We start from the raw sequence: 18754 nt of genomic DNA, 5'->3' as shown, positions 1-18754 counted from the left end.
GACTTTTCAGAGGGGGGTGACACCAAAATGGCTGTGAGTCATTTTGGTGTCACCCCTCCAATGGTGTCACCCGGGTGCGGGCCGCACCCCCCTTGTGACGCCACTGGTGTGTCCTACTCTGTTTCAGAACTTACACAAATTGTCAGACCTTTTCGATACACAAATTGGTACCTGAAAGCAGACATGTCGAATGCCTTGGGGGCCTTGCAAATAGATTCAGACTGAAGGCTTACATCTGCTGCACAACTCAGGGACACTATAGTTCATTTGCCTAAAGGTTGCAGGAGAGTAACCCACTGCGTCCAGAACAGATTGCTAGGTCAGTTGGGAAATTTATTGACTGCACCTATATGCTTTCCTTGTCATCCTTAGGATCGGTATTGCAATACATCAGCCTGACTTTTTTTTTGTTAAGTGATAACCTGTGTTTCATTTTGTTGTAATATGAGAACATTTCAATAAAACTTTCTTGAAAGAAAAAAAAAGTAGCTGTTGCTTTGCCCTGCATTGGGAGGACAGGCAGGCCCGGATTCCCCCTATGGGGCGGCAGGGCACAGAGGGGCGGCAGCGGTGTCCTTTTTGGGGAAGTTGCGGGTGCCGGGCGGTAAGTTGCCCTCTCTACAGTTTAGTCCTGCTTTGTACAAGCAGGACTAAATGTTGAGTGAGGGAAGCCTATGGTTCGTTTACATGTGAACTCGGCGATGTCGCAGAGATCACATGTAAAAAGTCTGCAGCCCCCCCTGCACTTACCTCTCTCCTTTATCTAAAAAAATTAAATTGATAAAATAATTAAATAAATTAAAATTAAAAAAATAAGAAATAATTAAATAAAAAACTAAAAAGTGATAATGTTAAAAAAAATAAAGACAGTAAAAAAAATTTTAAATTAACCCCGCCGCCCTGCCATCTGGTTGCCATTCTCCATTGATGGGAAAGGGGGAAGGGGGGCATATTGCGGAACCTGGCCCTGGGGCGGCAGGGAGAGTAAATCCGGCCCTGAGGACAGGTTCACTTTAATAGGCATAGAGAAATACATGATTGCCACAGGCAGTATGATTTTACAATGTTTGATTTGTGGTATATTTGCTAACGTCTGACATTCTTGTTATTATTAATCACATCAGTGACCAATTTCTCTTTTTGTTTGCAGATTGGTTACAAATACTTAATCATTGCTCTGGGCATCAAGCTGCAATTTGAAAAGGTATGGCATGAACTGTCTTTCTCTATCAGTATGTGGATATTTGCATTGCACTATTTGGAGATGCTGCTAATTGCAAGTGCGGATATCAAAAGTTAAAATATATTGTTCAGTTGGTAGGGTGGGGGAGATGAGGTTCTCATCCCTTCCTCTTGTAAACTGCCCAACACCTCCCCCTGTAGTTCTCCAGTAGCCCGCTATATGCTGAGTTTGGGTCACAGGAGGACATTAGTAGGTGTACTCCTGTTGCCCAAAAGAGAACTAAGGCCAAAAAAAGGTTTGACTTTAGTTCTCTTTTAAGGTCCTAATAGGGGAGAAGTGTCATCCAAATATTTCAAAGTGGCACAAGTAAGCAGCTCCAATGGAAGTGACATGGAGTAAACCAACTGTTATTAGAAAGAAGAACACTGGGCACACTACTAGCGTGTACTTTTTTATACTAGTGTGTTAACCGGTAAAAAAGGGAGACTAAAACACTTTATACTTTTTATCATACTGACTTTTTTTACAGGGGACATGAGAAGCTGCTGAGCTGTAAAAATAATTAGTGGCATCACCATCCTGGCTATGTAGTGTGGCAGGACTAAGGGATCCACAAAACTGGCCTAATGGAATCAGAGAGCTTTTGCAGGCAGTATAGTTCACAAATGTATTTCCTGTGGCTGGAGTTCAAGGCATAAAGCCACCATAGTTTCAGTGGAAGGAAATAAAGTAACCAAGGTTTTGGGAGAAGGGGATAAAATAATTATGGTTTCAGTAGAAGAGGATAAAGTCGCCATGGTTTCAGACGCCATTAGAAGGATAGGCTGGTCTTTATAACAGATAGGATTTTCAGGCTTTATACTTTAAGACACTCTGCCTGATAATATGGCGCTAATGAGAAAAACTAAGTGTAGTTTCCTGCTAGTGGATGATTACACAGAATAATGAGAACATTTGTAATCAAGCTTTAGCTGGCAGGTTTCCATCTCAAGTCTTCTACATGATGCATTTCACATAATCAGTTATCTGCTTTCTACAACAAATATATACAGTATATGGAAAACTCGGTCTATTGCACAAGACAACAATAGTCATTGTAATAGCAAGATACATGAATCATAATTTAGTGTCTGACTCCTAATAATAAACTCTCTCTCTCTCTCTCTCTCTCTCTCTCTCTCTCTGTGTCTTATTACTATTAAGGGATCTGCAGAGTGTCTCTTTTTCTTTTAGAGGAGGTGACCTAGATAGTTAGTGATTGTAGGTGTCTAATAGTGCACTGCGTCCAGACTATGGATATTAAAGCATATCTTGGAGAAGAAATTGACCCTTTCTGTGTTTATTTTTTTGAATCCCTGTTAAAGCAGTGTTTTACACATGTTCTGGGTCCATCGCTGGTGCTGTTTTAGGATTTGGGGATAGGTAATGCAGCACTGCAGATGTACTCACACTGGCCAGTCCTCAGTGGACCCCTTGTGCTGGTGTCAATGCTTACAGTCTTCCTCATGCATCTTGAGAGGACCCCAGCACTGTACAGCAATAGGAAGTGTCCATGTCATGTATCAGGTGACATGGACACCCGAAGAAGGACCTCACCTCCTGCCCTCCTGCGCACAGAAAAAGTGAGAAGACTCGGGACCCAAATATCTTATGACCATGGATTTGGGTGGGACATAGTTTTTACTTTTATGCCAGCAAGTAGTTAGAGAGGGATAAGGGGATAAAATAACTTTAAAACAAGCCCTCCCTGGCCTATTTATCCTCATGTACTATGAAGTAATTCATCCTCAAACACCAAAAACAAAGACTCTGAAGTCAAGATTCTACTGTTCTAACAGCTTACTATTACCTGTCATTTGTTTACTTGAAGGCTTGTAAGGTGCCAAGTTTCTGCTTCTATAGAAAATAAGTGGAGAGGAACTGTGATTTCAGCGTCTCTTTTGTGAGCTTTAAAGATGAATTTCTGCACAATGCCTACAGCTACAGAGGTCAGTCAGAGCTTTTATAAGCCAGTTTCACACCTATGCGCTGCAGTAATGTGCACATAAATGCACCTGTTACCACAGCGCACGGCAGCTCACAATAGTGCGTTGCAATGTCATTCATTTTGAAAGGCCCCCTAGCGCATTAAAAGAACACATCTCTTGCAAGACACTACAATGCACCATAACTCACTACTGTGTGTTGTGTGGGTTCAAATAGTGCAGGTGTGTTTTCTGGTCTATTGTGTTGTGCGTTGGCCGTAACGCAGTGCACATTAATGTGCAACCGATAACACACCAGATAGGTCAGAAAGTGCTTCTGTTGCTTGTTCAGAATATGTAAATAGTTTAATGTGCATAGGAGTGATTTACCCATACCCGCCCACCATCTGTATAGAAATGTACCCCCCAGACATAATGCCCAGGTTGGGGATATCTTTATAAATGTCCATCCCTTTGCGAGACACCGAAAAACACGTAGAGCAGCCTACACTGCTAGTTTTTTCTCATTCAGCTCTTCTGGGCTGAATGACAAAAGACTCTCGATTTCCCCCATCCATGCTAACAATGTGGATGGGGATTCCCCACCACCAGCTATTGTATTCTGACAGCGGTGGTTGTACCACTGTCAGAATACCCACTGAAAGCAGATGATTTTTCATACTGGCACCTTTGACAAAAATAAGAGGGGGCTTCCTGATGGGGCCACACACTGGTCAAATTTTGGCAGAGTCAGCAGGCCAAAATTCAACGTGTGTATGGCCAGCTTTAGTGGCTCTCAGTCCCAGCTGTCACTGACCGTTCAGCTCACCACCGATTGATCGGGAACCCATCAACATGGCTTCCAGCCAGCTTTGACATAGTGATCATATGCAGGATGGAGGTTTTTTTGAAAAGTCTTCAGCCTGCAGATGAACATCGCCACCTTCAGGCTACACAATATAGAAAACAAGAACAGTAATAACATTTGTAAGATTTGTAATAGGGACGCACCGATACTTTTCCAGTACCAATGCCGACACTTGGCATTTTTATGAGAACAACCAGGGCTGGGACAAGCTGGGACCTGGCTCTGGTGCTCTACCACTGTCCTGAAATCATTAGTCTGTATTGTTTTAGAAAAACTGTCACATGGCAATAAACAAAAATGTATCAGTACTGATACTTGTAAGTACTCGGTAAGTACCAGTACTCGTACTCGCAAAACTAGTATCGGTGCATCCCTTTATTTATATTTATAAAAACACCAATGACAGCCGCCTCCTTGGAGCTGGAAAAGCATCTATACTTGTACCGAGTACTGTACTTGGTATCGGTGCATCCCTAATTTGTAACATTTTACATGTGTAAGCCTATAGAAAAAAACAGCACATGGGTTTTATTTAGAGCATCCCAAACTAAAGCCTCATATGTTCTCAAAATAATAATTTTGGTAGGCAAATTAGTTATTAGAGTTATTGTTGTTAAGCGATGAATACTGACGCTGCTAAATTTGGCATGGGCATTTAAGCATTAATAAACTCTGCCCTGCCCATTTTTGTCCAAACCAACAGGTTTACATAAATGCCCATCAATCTCCTGCTGCTTATATTCACCTTCCTTTCAATGCCCTGCGCTTCATTAGCAGGAGTGAGGAAAATAAGCCATGTGAAAGCTCTAAGTCACTCTGGTCAGATCTTGCTCAGGGCTCTCTCCACTACTCCTCATGACAGTGCTTAGACCTGGCAACTGGGGGCTTAACAACCCAGGACTACATCTTGGGAGGCAGAGGAGAGTGCCATATGCTACCTATACCCACAAGTACCAGGTATTTCTCCTTGTCTTAGGCAGCTGTATAGAACTGCAGGGAAGCCAAGGGTGAGTACTTGTGGGAAGGCATTTAAATACACCAGTTTCTTTGCCCTGCATGGGTTAATCACAGACTTGCTTTAAAATGCCTATACACAGGGTGAGTTCACAGCAACATTAAATAGACTGGTGCTGTGGAATCTGATAATCATCACAAGGACTCTATTTGATGGATCCAATAGATGATTGATGATATCCAATAGCAAACACAGCATTTGATAATAAAAGGTTGCGTTTGATCTACATTGCTTGCAGTCCAAACACACCTTAATAGGACATGCTGCATCTGAAAAAACACTGCGGATCACAAAGCAGGTATAACGTAGTCTCTGAACTGCCATTTGTACTGCTCAGTTAAAACCAGTGGGATTTTGCTGACTTGCACTGGAAGCGTGTTCTAAAAACCACATAAATGCAAGAAAACGACGTCCGTTAACATGAGCCCTAATAACAGCAGAACAATGACAGCTCCCATATTTGAATTCCGATAAGTTCTTTTAGGTTTTCCCTGTTTCCAGCACTTGCTGGAACAGTAATGCACAAGGTGTTGTTCATACGATTATTCACTGAAAGCAAAGTACTTTAATAAATGTGTCCACTAGATGGCAGTATTCTCTAGTGTGATTTTTCTGCTGATCGTTCATCATGGTAGATTTTCCTTCTTGTAGTATTCCTACCTTTTTATAACACAGTTAAAGGAGAACTATGAGGTGAGTGCTTTTTACTCACCTCATAGTTCTAGCCGACCTGTGACAATGAGACTGTCACAGGTCGGCTCAGTAGATCGGGAGGTGAGCGAACACATACCGGCGTTCGCTCACCTCTCGATCCTGTCACGGCTCTCTGCAGTGACAGGGATGGGGCTGGATTCCCCCCTCCCCGCTCCGATCCGCCAGCGCTGACTGGCGGAACGAATGGGGGAGGGGGCGGGTACAGCTGGCTCTGCCTCTAGATAGGCAGAGCCAGCTGTCAGTCATGCAGCTGGGCGGATCCCGGCACAATTGTTGGGATCCGCTTCAGCTGCGGCGTCTTAGTATACCGCAAGCAGCAGCATATAGCAGCAGGTATACTGAGCCTAGGGTGATGGGAGGACGCTAGTTTGTGTCCTCCCGTTACCCTTAGGAGAACTATGGGGAAACCCATAGAAAGCCTTAACCCCATAGTTCTCCTTTAAGGTGCATTTATGGGGTTTTATGCATTATATGAACCTGTCCTCAAGTCCCCCAAAAGACTGTCTGATTTGCAGGTAACCTCCCACATGCACAAAGGAGTAACTAGAGTCTCCGCAATACAATTTTGTTATCTGCGAGGATATACAGTACTCAAAAACATAAACCGTTGATGGGACATGAGGAGAGATTTGGGATACACTGCATTAAATAATACTCAAAAAAAATATTTCATACTAAAGCCAGTAAACTAAAAGCGATTTTCAGAATGATACGTTTGGAAATGTAATGCTGTTGTTTTTTATATTTTTAATTTTGTGGCCAACTTTCAAGTCCAACCATCTGCAATAACCATATCTAGGTCTATGCGTTGTAATATTGTTGAACTTTTTGAATTATTACCATGTGTATTGAGTTTCATATCCCTCATTTGGATGGACCTCGTCTGTGTTTGCCTGAAATAGGTGAAAGGATTCCCGGAAGCATTTAAGTACCCCAAAATCGGCTCCAACTACTCTGTGATGACTGTAGAGAAGACCTGGAAGGCTCTGCAGGACTTTAAAAAGGGAAATGCAATTTTCACCTTCCCCAACACGCCAGTGAAATGTGCAGGCGCTCCACAGAAAATCATGTATTTGGCGGACGCGTATCTTAGGAAAGTATGTTGTACATTTTTAACTCTTTTGCATACATGTTTTCTGTGCTACAGCAAATGGCTCAGCATTGTGTAATTGGCAATGTATTATTATAAAAGAAGTTATTGCACTCAGATAAAAGAAATGCATAAAAGTCAGAATTGGCAGCAAATGCTTTTCATTTTATATATAATTTTTGCTACATATGTATCTTTATGGTGGGTTTTTCAGAAAAGGGTGAAGAGTTTGGAGAAGGCAGGAGAAGTGAACAATCTAGGACAACATAGCTGAACGGTAAAGTGAGCTGAATTGGAGAATTTTTCCAAATCAGCTATTTTGGTCTAGATTGTTCACTTATCCTGTCTTCTCCAAACTCTTCCCCCTTTTGTGAATAGCCCCGTATATGATTTAGTTACTGTACACCTTATTTTTGTAGATATAACCAATTTATTTTAAAGGAGAACTATTAGGGTTAGGGCTTTTCCCCATAGTTCTCCTTAGGGTCACAGGAGAACACAAACTAGCATCCTCCCATCACCCAAAGCTCAGTATACCGCAAGCTACAGCTCGCGGTATACTGAGACTCTGAAGCCGGAACGGATCCCGACAATTCTGTCTGGATCCACCCAGCTGTGTGAGTGACAGCTGGCTCTGCCTATCTAGAAGCAGAGCCAGCTGTACCCGTCCCCTCCCCCGTCCGTTCCGCCAGTCAGCGCTGGAGGATCGGACAGGGGAGGGGGGGGGGATCCCTGCACGGAGCTGTGAGTGACAGTCACGGCTCTCTGCACAGATAGATCGAGAAGTGAGCGTGCGCCGGTATGTGTTCGCTCACTTCCGGATCTACTGAGCCGACCTGTGACAGTTTCATTGAAACATGGAAGCTCTGACATGTACCAAGATGGCTGCCTCCACGCAGAGACACAATTCGGCATGCTAACTCAGTATTGGGAAAAGGTCAGCTGCAGGGAAACCACAGGCATTACTGGTGACTAGTTCTTTGCCTTTTTTGAGCACAGCTACCAGACTTCATTCCTCTTCTCTCACTTTTATGCATATTTAAGAAAAGTCATTAACAATATGCCAAATAGGTCGCAGCTTTGTTCTCTCTTTCGATCGTTGTTTGTATTCTGCCATCTAATGTCTGTTCTTTATATTACATCTGCTATTTCTTTGAGTTTAGTCATGAGTAGTAATACTTCTACATGTTATTATTACTCTAACATACTGTATATACTCCATGTTACATCCAGGATATTGAGTTACTAGTCTCTGAAGATATATTTTATTGCTCTTGCCCTTTTCCTAATGGTCCAGAATAATATGATATAGGCTTCATGTGTTGTACTTTTTTATGTATTATTCTTTTTTTACTTAAAGAAAAACTCCAGGAAATGTTTTTATTAACCCTTGCAGTGCGGGGCTAGTTTGTGTCTAGGTTCTAAAATAACAAAGATATATACTCACCCGAAGTTCCGAGCCGGCCAGCTGTCACAGTGCTCCCTCGAGCCTGTCTCCCCCTCCACTGCTGCTTTGGAATCTTCCTTAGCGTCCTCATGTCTATACACTGTGTACAGATGTGACAGGACCTTAGACCGCTGCAGAGCTGGGGGAGAGACATTGGAAGGACCGGTCTAAGAAGAAGTTGCCTCGGAGCTTCGGGTGAATATAGCACAAACAAGCAGTTAACCCTTGCAGTGCAGGGGTAACCCCCACTGCAAGGGTTAAAAACATTCCTGGAGTTCTTTAAGGTGTTTTTTATTGCATTGGACCATTCTTATTATGTACACTAAAATCATTTTTCTATATACATTACCAATGCCATTCCAAGTATTGGAGCCCAGCAGTGGGTGTACACAGTAAATGTCAACAGCCACTATAGCCTGTCATGCTGATGAAGGGAAGTTTCTTGTCTAATGGTACTGCTGGTAAAATATTTAAAAAACCAAAACAAAATTACGCCTTTTTAATAACCTTGTGTAGAGACCATTGAAGCGCTGTAGCACCTGGCATCCAATCAGAAATCAGCTTTTATAAGTGTACTGATTCTGTAACTGGTCGCCATAGCCTGCAGCGCTGTAGCACCTGGCATCCAATCAGAAATCAGCTTTTATAAGTGTACTGATTCTGTAACTGGTCGCCATAGCCTGCAGCATGTCATCGCTTGTTGGGTTTATTATGAAAAAAACTTGCATGCGACTTATTTTTAAGTAATAAAAATGTTATTAGTCAACAAAGCAGTGACCCTTTCCAGATGATATGTAGCCCATGTTTTGTTGCTGCTTTTGTAGATGTAATATGTATTTTTTTTTTATAATTTGCACCCATAGAATGGAAAACGATCTGATGCCAACTTCATCTTCAACACATCTTTGGGGGTCATTTTCGGAGTTAAGAAGTATGCAGATGCCCTGTTGCAGATAATCAAAGAGCGGGACATTAATGTAAACTACAGACATAACCTTATTGAGGTCCGGCCTGACAAACAAGAAGCTGTTTTTGAGAACCTTGATAAACCAGGAGAAACCAAAGTTTACCAGGTAAATGGGAACCTCCATTACATAGTCCAGTGTTTGCCAGGCAGTGTACCGAAAGCCAGGTCTTACTTCTTCATTTTTAAATGAGCCTCAAATGACCGGTCATACAGGCAATTCAAGATATTCCAGCTTTGTGGTCTTTGAGCTGAACATTGCTGATTAACCATTTCAGCACTAGCAGTTGTTTAGCCCTTTATGGAAGCAATATTTACTGTCCAGCTGTGAACCTGTTGATTTGCCAGTATCTTTATTATAATTACTTAAAGTGACACTAAGGAGTTAAATCATGTACCTTAACTATTAACAAAAATGTATCTTATTTGTGTATCACTCCTCAAATCATCTCTGAATTGGTGCTGACACTGTCCTTCCTTCTGGAGGGTGGCTACTTTTGCTCCCCATGGTCCCTGTGTGTGTTGTAAAGTAGCCAGCGCTCCATGCACCCTCACATGATGGACTACAATCTCACATTCAGATTTAACTAATGAGTTTGCTGTCAGATTTAAAACAATACATATATTTTAAAGGCAAATAAAGTACAAAAAAAACCCCAACCGGTCGACCAATTTGAAAGTAACTACTGTAGTGCCACTATAAACACAAAGTACTCCCTTTTTATACTACTTGTCCTGTGTAATCACCACATTAAATTATTAACATTATATTAATTCATAAGTTTGTTTGTTTTACTTAACACACTAAAAGCAAAAAAACTTACAAAATGTTGTAAGAATGATGAAAGAACAAGAAGTCAGCAAAACAAAAAACTGCAGAGGAGATAAGGGGGAGGAAGGACACAGGGTTAGCTAGGGGTTACTTAAGAGTTACTAAGCACAATCTTTCGTAAAGAAAAAAAAGATATTATTAAAGGAGAACTATGAGATGAGTGATTTCCACTCACCTCATAGTTCTAGCCGACCTGTGACAATGAGACTGTCGCAGGTCGGCTCAGTAGATCGGGAGGTGAGCGAACACATACCGGCGTTCGCTCACCTCTCCATCCTTTCACGGCTCGCTGCCGTGACAGGGGAGGGGCTGGATTCCCCCCTCCCCGCTCCGATCTGCCAGCGCTGACTGGCGGAACGGATGGGGGAGGGGGCGGGTACAGCTGGCTCTAGATAGGCAGAGCCAGCTGTCACTCACGCAGCTGGGCGGATCTCGACATCGATGTCGGGATCCGCTCCGGCTGCGGGGTCTCAGTATACCGCGAGCTGTAGGTCGCGGTATACTGAGCTTAGGGTAACGGGAGGACGCTAGTTTGTGTCCTCCCGTTACCCTAAGGAGAACTATGGGGAAAAGCCTTAACCCCATAGTTCTCCTTGAAGCTTTCCTGTATTCCAAGTTATGTTTAGCTCTCCAAATAAATTTGTTTCAGGCTGCAACATTGTATCAGTGCAGCAAAGTGTTGCAGCAATCTGTTAGAGCAATCATTGAGGTGTCCTGTCAGCTGCTTCTGTTTAGAGATTTGGCTGTCAAGCTGCCCTGGCAATGGCCCACACAGCATATGCTGTAGGTCATTCTAGAGTGTGTATATATATATGCCATGGAGGCTCAGATGAAGTGCTCAGGGGAATATATTTATGTCATCAAAGGTCCTCAAGATGTTAAATATAGATCAGCTGTGGGGGATATTCACATAGCCTGCTTGAGGTGCATAATTGCCGATGACAATTGTCCAGCTTCTGTGCACTTTAATGTGTTTTCAGCAGAAAATAAAATTAGGTGCAAAGAAAAATTCATATATAATATGTTGCTAGTAATATTCTATTGCTGAATATTTGTACTTGCACTTATCTATATATTGCAAAGTCTTTCCTGATATAAGAATGTAAAGTGCTCCACTGACCGGGCTGGAATAAATACATCTCTAAATGTACTGTTTTTATACAGCTATACATAAAAAATGTCAGTTTAATCTCTCTTGCTTCCATTGAGACTGCATGGTAGTTGTAGCCTATGATAGTACTGCAAATCATCCTTATGTCTTACAGTATGAAATGCTTCATGTGACCCCTCCAATGGGACCACAGGATGTATTGGTGAACAGCCCTGTGGCAGATGCAGCTGGCTGGGTGGATGTAGACAAGGATACCCTCCAACATAAGAAGTACCCCAATGTTTTTGGCATAGGGGACTGCACTAATCTCCCGACTTCAAAAACAGCAGCTGCTGTAGGTAAGTTCGCCTGTTCAAAATGTCTTTTGTTTTCAAGGAAGCTTTTTCTTTTTTTTTAACGACAGGATACAGTTTGTCTTGAATGATGAAGTCAACAGACCTCCTGGAAATATGTACATACAGTATGTGTTTATGTCATCACCTCCATGCACAGGGCTCAGTCAGAGTTGGGTGTCCACGTGGGCTATCATACTTGCTGATGTCACTTAGTCTAACACAGCTGTTTAAGTGCATATTGATGTGAATTATCTTTTTATTATTCCTGTATTATCCACAACGTTCTATTCTGAAGTAAACTATCACCATCTTTGTTAACCTGTGAAGTTGCATCTTAACAAATATCACTTTGCTGAGGATAATTCTTACTGCGTCAACAATGGTACCAAACCAAGCCTGGCATTAAAAAAAAGCTTACCTACATGATCACATACAGATGAGCAGGCCCGGATTCCCCACAAGGCCACCGAGGCCCGGCCTCGGGGCGGCAGGGCGCAGAGGGGCGGCAGCGGTGTCCTTGTGGGGAAGTTACGGTTGTCGGGCGGTAAGTTGCCCTCTCTACATATAGTCCTGCCTTGCACAAGTAGAGTGAGGGAAGCTGATTGTTCGTTTACATGTGATCTCAGCGATGTCGCAGAGATCACATGTAAAAAGTCTGCAGCCTCTCCCCCCTGCACTTACCTCTCTCCTGGCTGGTTCCGTCCTCCGGGCTCCACCGCCGAGTCTCTCCTCACTGCAGGGAGCAGAGCGGCCGGGTTAAAACGAACCCTGCCGCTCCGTGTACACAGTGAGAGGGGAGAGCTGTGCTTATTAAAAAATTATAAAAAAGTAAATAAGATAAATAAAAATCTAAAAAAAATGTAATTGATAAAAAAATTATTAAATAAATAAAAATAAACAAAATAAGAAATAATAAAAATAAAAAGTGATAAAGTTTTTTTTTAAATAAAGAAACAGTAAAAAAAAATTGAAACTAACCCCGCCACCCTGCCATCTGGTTGCCATTCTCCATTCATGGGAAGGGGGGTGTGTGTATTGCAGAACCTGGTTTTCGGGCAGCAGGGAGAGTAAATCCGGCCCTGCAGAAGAGGCCTTGTTTATAATACTATCTGATTGTTCTCATTGTTTAAATGCAGCCATTTGCTCAGCTCTGTAGAGAGAAATGAAAACCATAACCTGATTGCTTGGTAGGAATAAAAAAGCACTGCCTCCATCAGTCATACTGACAAAGGCTTATTGTGTTATGAGAACGATAGAAGAAATGGTTACATGTGTGTGCTTAAAGTAAAACTGTATACAGCAGACTAAGCCTGCCGATATTGTATTTACTTAAAGGCACTCACGCTCCAGGGCCAAGTGCAAAAGGGATAGACGGGGCAGCATCAAGGCTCAAAATGAACAAATTGTGATAACTTTTTCCTTGTTTACCTCATGTGTCCACTTCTAGACATTTGTGGCTAAAGTCAGCAAGAGAATTGTTGGGGGGGAAAGAGGCACAGGGGATGTTGAGAGGAGTCCTAAGACTCGACGAAGGTCATTCATAAAAACTGGAGCAAGCAATCAACTTCCCAGTCTCATTTTGAAAGTTTAACTGAACAAACTGGAGAAAAGCTGGGCAACGGCTCCTGGTTTTGTCTGCACCAGTGTTCATGAATCCCCCCCCGCCCCCCAGATGTAGTTCAAGAAGTATGAAGCCATTTTTCCCCATGTTTTTTCTTTGTCTTTACAGTGGAAAGGTAGTTCTGCATAGAAAGGAACCAGCACGCATACTGCAATAACACATTCTAGCGTTAGTTTTGACTAAAGTAACTCTTTGCTGAAGAATCTTATCAGTCATGTATACTTCTGTCAGGATGATGCCTGCAGATGTAGAGAAAGCACCCGCTATAAACTGACAGCGCAGAGCCGCACTGCAGCCGGGACGGATCCCAACAATATTGTCAGGATCCACCCCTCTGCCTGATTGACAGCTGGCACTGCCTCTCTAGAGCCAGAGGCAGCTATGCCCACCCCATCTGTCCCTCCAATGAACGCTGGAGGATCGGAGAGGGGAGGAGGGAATCCCTACGGGTAGCGGTGACTGACAGCAACTACTCTCTGCAGGGAGATGATCGGGAACTGAGCAATCGGCAGTATGTGATTGTTCAGTTCCCGATCAATAAAGCCAACGTGTGACCGCTTCTAATTATGGGGATGAGTGTATTGTTAGTTATGTGTTTAGATGAAGCACTCATATATCGAGGAATGCTGAATTAAGTCTTACTTGCTTAGAAGAACATAATTACAGTGATACCTTGGTTTACGAGCATAATTCGTTCCGGGAACAATGCTTGTAATCCAAAGCGCTTGTATATCAAAGTGAATTTTCTCATAGGAAATAATGGAAAATCAGATGATTCGTCCACAACCCAAAAATATTCATATAAAAATAATTACAATACTGTACTGTAATATAATACTGTACAAAATATAAAGAAAAATAAACCAATTACCGGTACCTTCGTGGCTAGTGTGAGGGGGACAGGAGAGAGGAGGATTATTGTGTAGGACGACTTTCACTATCACTAACGGAATCACTGCTATCTCTTGACTCAATGGGATCTTTTTCATTTCGTGAAACCTTAACAAGGAATCTATCCAATGTGACATTACATTGTCGTTAAACAGACTCATCGCTCGCACTGCTACAGCCTTATTCGCATGGTGCTTTTCTACAGAAGTTTGCTCTTATTGCAAGACATTGCTTGTATATCAAGGCAAAATTTTTAATAAATGTTTGCTCATCTTGCAAAACACTCTCAAACCAAGTTACTTGTAAACCAAGGTATTACTGTATCTCAGAATACAGCATTAACAGCATACAGAGAGAAAACATATGTATAGGAAAAGTTCCTGTGAATATCATAGGTAAAACGTGCATAAGCATAGAGACTAACATTGCACTACAGCGCCATCTAGAGCTCAAAAGACATAGTTACAGTATATAATGGTGTATTTCCAACATGTATTTCATTCCTCCCATAATTCTCCTTTAAAGTGTAAGTGAAGCCAATTTTTTTTACGTTTTAGAGTGGGCAAGCTCTGTCAGGTTAGGTTTTCACTGTTATCCATGGCTCTGCTAGAGAGGTTTCCCCTCAGTTACTCTCCAAGTGACATTGGTAGGCAAAATCTGCAACAGGAACACAGAGAGTGGCTTATATTCGAGTCAATACTTTTTCCCAGGTTTTTTTGGTAAAATTAGGTACCTCGGCTTATATTCGGGACGGCTTATACTCAAGTATATACGGTAATAAACAAACAGACAGACAGAGGTTCCACCATCTCCCCACTCTGCTGAAAACAAAATGCTTTTTATTTCTTTTTTGTTTAAACGTTGGAGTTTTTCTCTCACTAACTCTCTGGTAAAGCCATGACAGTAAAGCTGGCCATACACTGCTTGAATATCAGCTCAATCCTTTTTCGACAACTTTTGTCTAAGGAGTCGGTCCAAAAATATTTGGCCAAACAGTGACTGCAGCCAATCAGCAATCAATTATTTCTTTAACAGAACTCTGGATAGCAGTAAACGCCTGACAGGGGGTTCTAATCCATTCCCACTTCAATTGTAGATATCTTATTATTGACTGGATGTGCCTGTATGCCATAAATGTCATATTCTTTCTCACAGCACAGCACACATACCGACCATTCAGATAATACTGTACTTTAATAGGATACGTTGAAATAATAGGATTGACGCTATGTCACAACATCTACAATTATTATAATGTAGAAGTTTTAGAGGATTGCATTACATTGCAGAACTCCAGGCAAAATGCTTATTGGTTAACTGCTTGTTTTTGTCTAGGTGCTAAAAACAAAAAGTTACACTCACCTGATGCTCTCAGCCTCACTCCCCCTCTGCAGTGGTCTAAGGTCCTGTAAATCATCACATTCTATAGATTTTGTATAGATGTGAGGATGCTGAGCAATATTCCAATGCTGCAGCATAGGAGGAGACAGGCTTCAGAGACCAGAGAAGTAGGCAGCTGGCTCAACAGTTCAGGTGAGTATAACTTTTTTTTTTTAGCACCTAGACAAATATGAGCACTTAACCCTTTGCAGTGGTGGGGTAGCCTCACTGCAAGGGTTAATAAAAGTTTTGGCTGGAGTTCTCCTTTAATGGGTGATTTCTAAAACTGCTAGTCTGTTCAAAGCCGCACAAGCCATTCTTATCGGCACAATGCATGCACGTGCCACATGACTGATAGCAGACTGCTTGACTTGCATTACATGGAGCACAGTTTGTACTGGGGAGGCAGTACAATATGTCCAGATGTTTCGGAATATTTGACATAGTATTTCGGTAATATTTTATTTTGGAAGGTTCTGCAACATGCTGGCCGTGTCAGTTAAAGTTGAGCAATCTATAGGACTTCTCTTTTAGTAGTGTTTTCCTAGAGATGGAAGCCAAGCCACACTTTCACATTTCATCATTTCCTTTGGAAGCCGATATTGTGGCTGAGGTATCGGGCATTCATTCTAATGGTGTTCAGTTTACATCTGTCCATTGTATTGTGCTGCTAAAAAAATGATACTTCCTGTAGTCATGGATAATAAAAAGCTGTGAAACAGATCAAATATTTAGTGTAGGAAGTGAATAATGTAGATGTGTGAATGGGCTCTTACATAATGATGCAAAGATTTCATTTTATTGTAGTTATTGATTTCAGTTTGGCTAATATAAAGAAATGCTGTAAGTGCAGTAATTCATAACTAAGCCAGTAATGTATTGTTATATCTGAAAAGCTGGATTTAGTTTCTCCATTAACACAGGGGTGGACAAATTAATATGGAATTCAGGGGTCAGCCTGCCCATTCCAGGAGCCAGCAAGTTTTTTTTAGGAGCCAGCTCCATTGACAACTAGAAAAAAACCTCAAAAGTTAGGCGCCAGCTGTAATTTTTAAGGAACATTAACTACCTGGCTCCTGGAATTTGTCCAACCCTGCATCAGTAGTTGGAAGGGTCTAAGTCCCTGTTCACACCGTGATGTTTTGGCTCTCACAGCTAAGCGCAACAAAATTCTCAACACAATTCTCCCATTCATTCCAGTGGTCTCTTTACACCTCAGGATTGTGTTGCAAGCTGTAAAACGGCAAACACTGGAGTAAGTACATGAGCTTTGTGGCAGATTACGGCGCGTTTAGCCTCATAGACATCAATGGAAAGGTGCGAAACAAGCGTCTTCGTAAAAGTGCAAAATTAACTAAACGAAAATGTGCGCTAATATGTGCAAAAGCGCTGACGCCTAGGTGTGAACGGAGCCTAATGCAGCTGACACATCATAATAGCCCTTTACTGCAAAACTTTTACACTATTTAAATGAAACCTGTATTGGCTCCTCTCTGGATCCACAGAGTTAGGAATAACTACAATAATATGTCACGTCGTGTGATAATAGCTTTCAGCATGTCGTATTGGACTTATTTGTGTACAGCTAGCTGTTCCTAACATCTCTGGATGTTTTCTGCTAAGAGGAGAGGTCTACATGACATGGTGATTAGAGGAAGTCATCCAAGGACACTTTTGGTGACCTTTTTTGACCGTGAAACGTCCAGTATAATTGCTCCCGCTCCAGTGGATGAGATATGTAGTGATATTGATCTATGTTTTTAGATATGTGCAGTCTTGGTGAACAATATAACCATTGCAGTTTTACCCGGATTTGTGAAACTATGGACTCAGCACTTTGGTGGCTCCTCACACTTCAAATAAGATATCTTATAACCTGATCAAGAAGGACTTTAATCCCTCCTTCACATGTATGGAAGGGTGATAGCAGAGCACTTTAACAAGGCCTATTCAATCATTATCTCTCATGCTCAAAATATGTAGACAATGATAAAAATTCAGTGCTGTAGTTTTAAGGTCCAACAGTATGTGTGCTTCTTTGTGAAATGAGCTTATGCATAAAAATGAAATGTTTTGGGTGTACTTTGAGTTTAATCATTGGGAGGCTATTGGATATTGTGAATCTGTAATGTTGAGATTATTACATGTATAGGAGTATAAGCAATTTAAAAACAGGAGACCTTTTGATTTCTGAAGATTGGCGAGGGAAAAAAAGCAAAAAATGGTTCCAATTAGAATCAACCAACAGAACACCCTACAGGGATTAAGGAACATTTGACTTGAAATGACACTTGAATATGTTCGTGATATAGGTCTTTCCACCTGACAGGCAGTGCCAGCGTCATTGGGTGCCTTCTGCTGGAGCACAGAGAGTTCCCCAGCATTTAGCAACCCCTGCAAATTTGCATAGCTTGTAGCTGGGACCTTACAGTTCCAAAAAGAAGGCCACACTAGTTGAAGAGTCCTGGTCTATGGCAATATAAAAACTTGGACTGTCCACAGTAACCAATTAGAATCAAGTTAATTCTAATATTTTCGCATATGGATCAGAAAATAAGAGCAAATCAAATTAATTGCTCAGGTCCTACTACTATTTAGTTGGTTATAAGATATTTTGGTAAATCGATTAGCCGGTTCTAAATTACATTTTTGTTGTGTTTTGGTTTTAGCTGCCCAATCAGCGGTACTGGACAAAACAATTTCTTTGGTTATGAAAAACCAAACTTCCACTGCCAAAGTAAGTAACATACACATATGTGATATTCATTTGAAGCAATGCATTGAGAAATGACATATATGATGACCTAGATGGCGCTGACAAGTACAGGAATTTGTAGGCTATATGCTGGGCAGAACTTTCATAAAAGAAGCAACTATCTTAGCAATAGGTCCATTGCACTGCACAATCTACGTAGTGTTGACATCCCCTCTTTTGTTTCCACTATTATGTGTCCTCAAGTCACATAACGTGACGTTGGGATCTGACTCAGCCTGGCTCCCCGAGCGGGGTTTCTTAAACTGTGCTGGAACCCAAATTGGGTCTGGGATGTATTTGTGATGGGTCACCAAACTTAAACGTAGCCTAGTTTGTCAGTGGTGTGTGGTATAGCACACTTTATGTATGTTTTAAGTGATATACTATTGTGATTCGAGACATAGCCTATAAATAATGCAGTAAATGTATCACAGAGAGTGTTAGTTTCTAGAGGATGAAAATGTATTAAATATTCCCACCCACAACACCTCCACCCCTCTAAAAGCCTGTGAAACAATTAAAGCCTATATCCAGATAAAAAAAAAAAAGAAAAAACCCTTAACCCCCCATGTCCTCATCCATGT

General features: G+C 41.7%; 1 protein-coding gene across 1 annotated transcript in view; it reads left to right on the top strand.

Moving 5' to 3' along the window:
* Nucleotides 1–18754, top strand: part of SQRDL (sulfide quinone reductase-like (yeast)) — a 28699-nt gene that overhangs the window by 4320 nt on the left and 5625 nt on the right. The window contains exons 4-8 of the mRNA XM_018568558.1: nucleotides 1151–1204; nucleotides 6647–6841; nucleotides 9145–9354; nucleotides 11343–11526; nucleotides 18085–18152. Of these exons, the coding sequence (XP_018424060.1) occupies nucleotides 1151–1204; nucleotides 6647–6841; nucleotides 9145–9354; nucleotides 11343–11526; nucleotides 18085–18152 (711 nt within the window). The remainder of the gene's footprint in view (nucleotides 1–1150; nucleotides 1205–6646; nucleotides 6842–9144; nucleotides 9355–11342; nucleotides 11527–18084; nucleotides 18153–18754) is intronic.

The sequence above is a fragment of the Nanorana parkeri genome, unplaced genomic scaffold, assembly GCF_000935625.1.
Source record: "Nanorana parkeri isolate BGI_ZX_2015 unplaced genomic scaffold, ASM93562v1 scaffold1207, whole genome shotgun sequence".
NCBI lineage: Eukaryota > Metazoa > Chordata > Amphibia > Anura > Dicroglossidae > Nanorana > Nanorana parkeri.
Note: the sequence above shows the minus strand (reverse complement) of the source record. Positions and strands in the feature narration are given on the sequence as shown.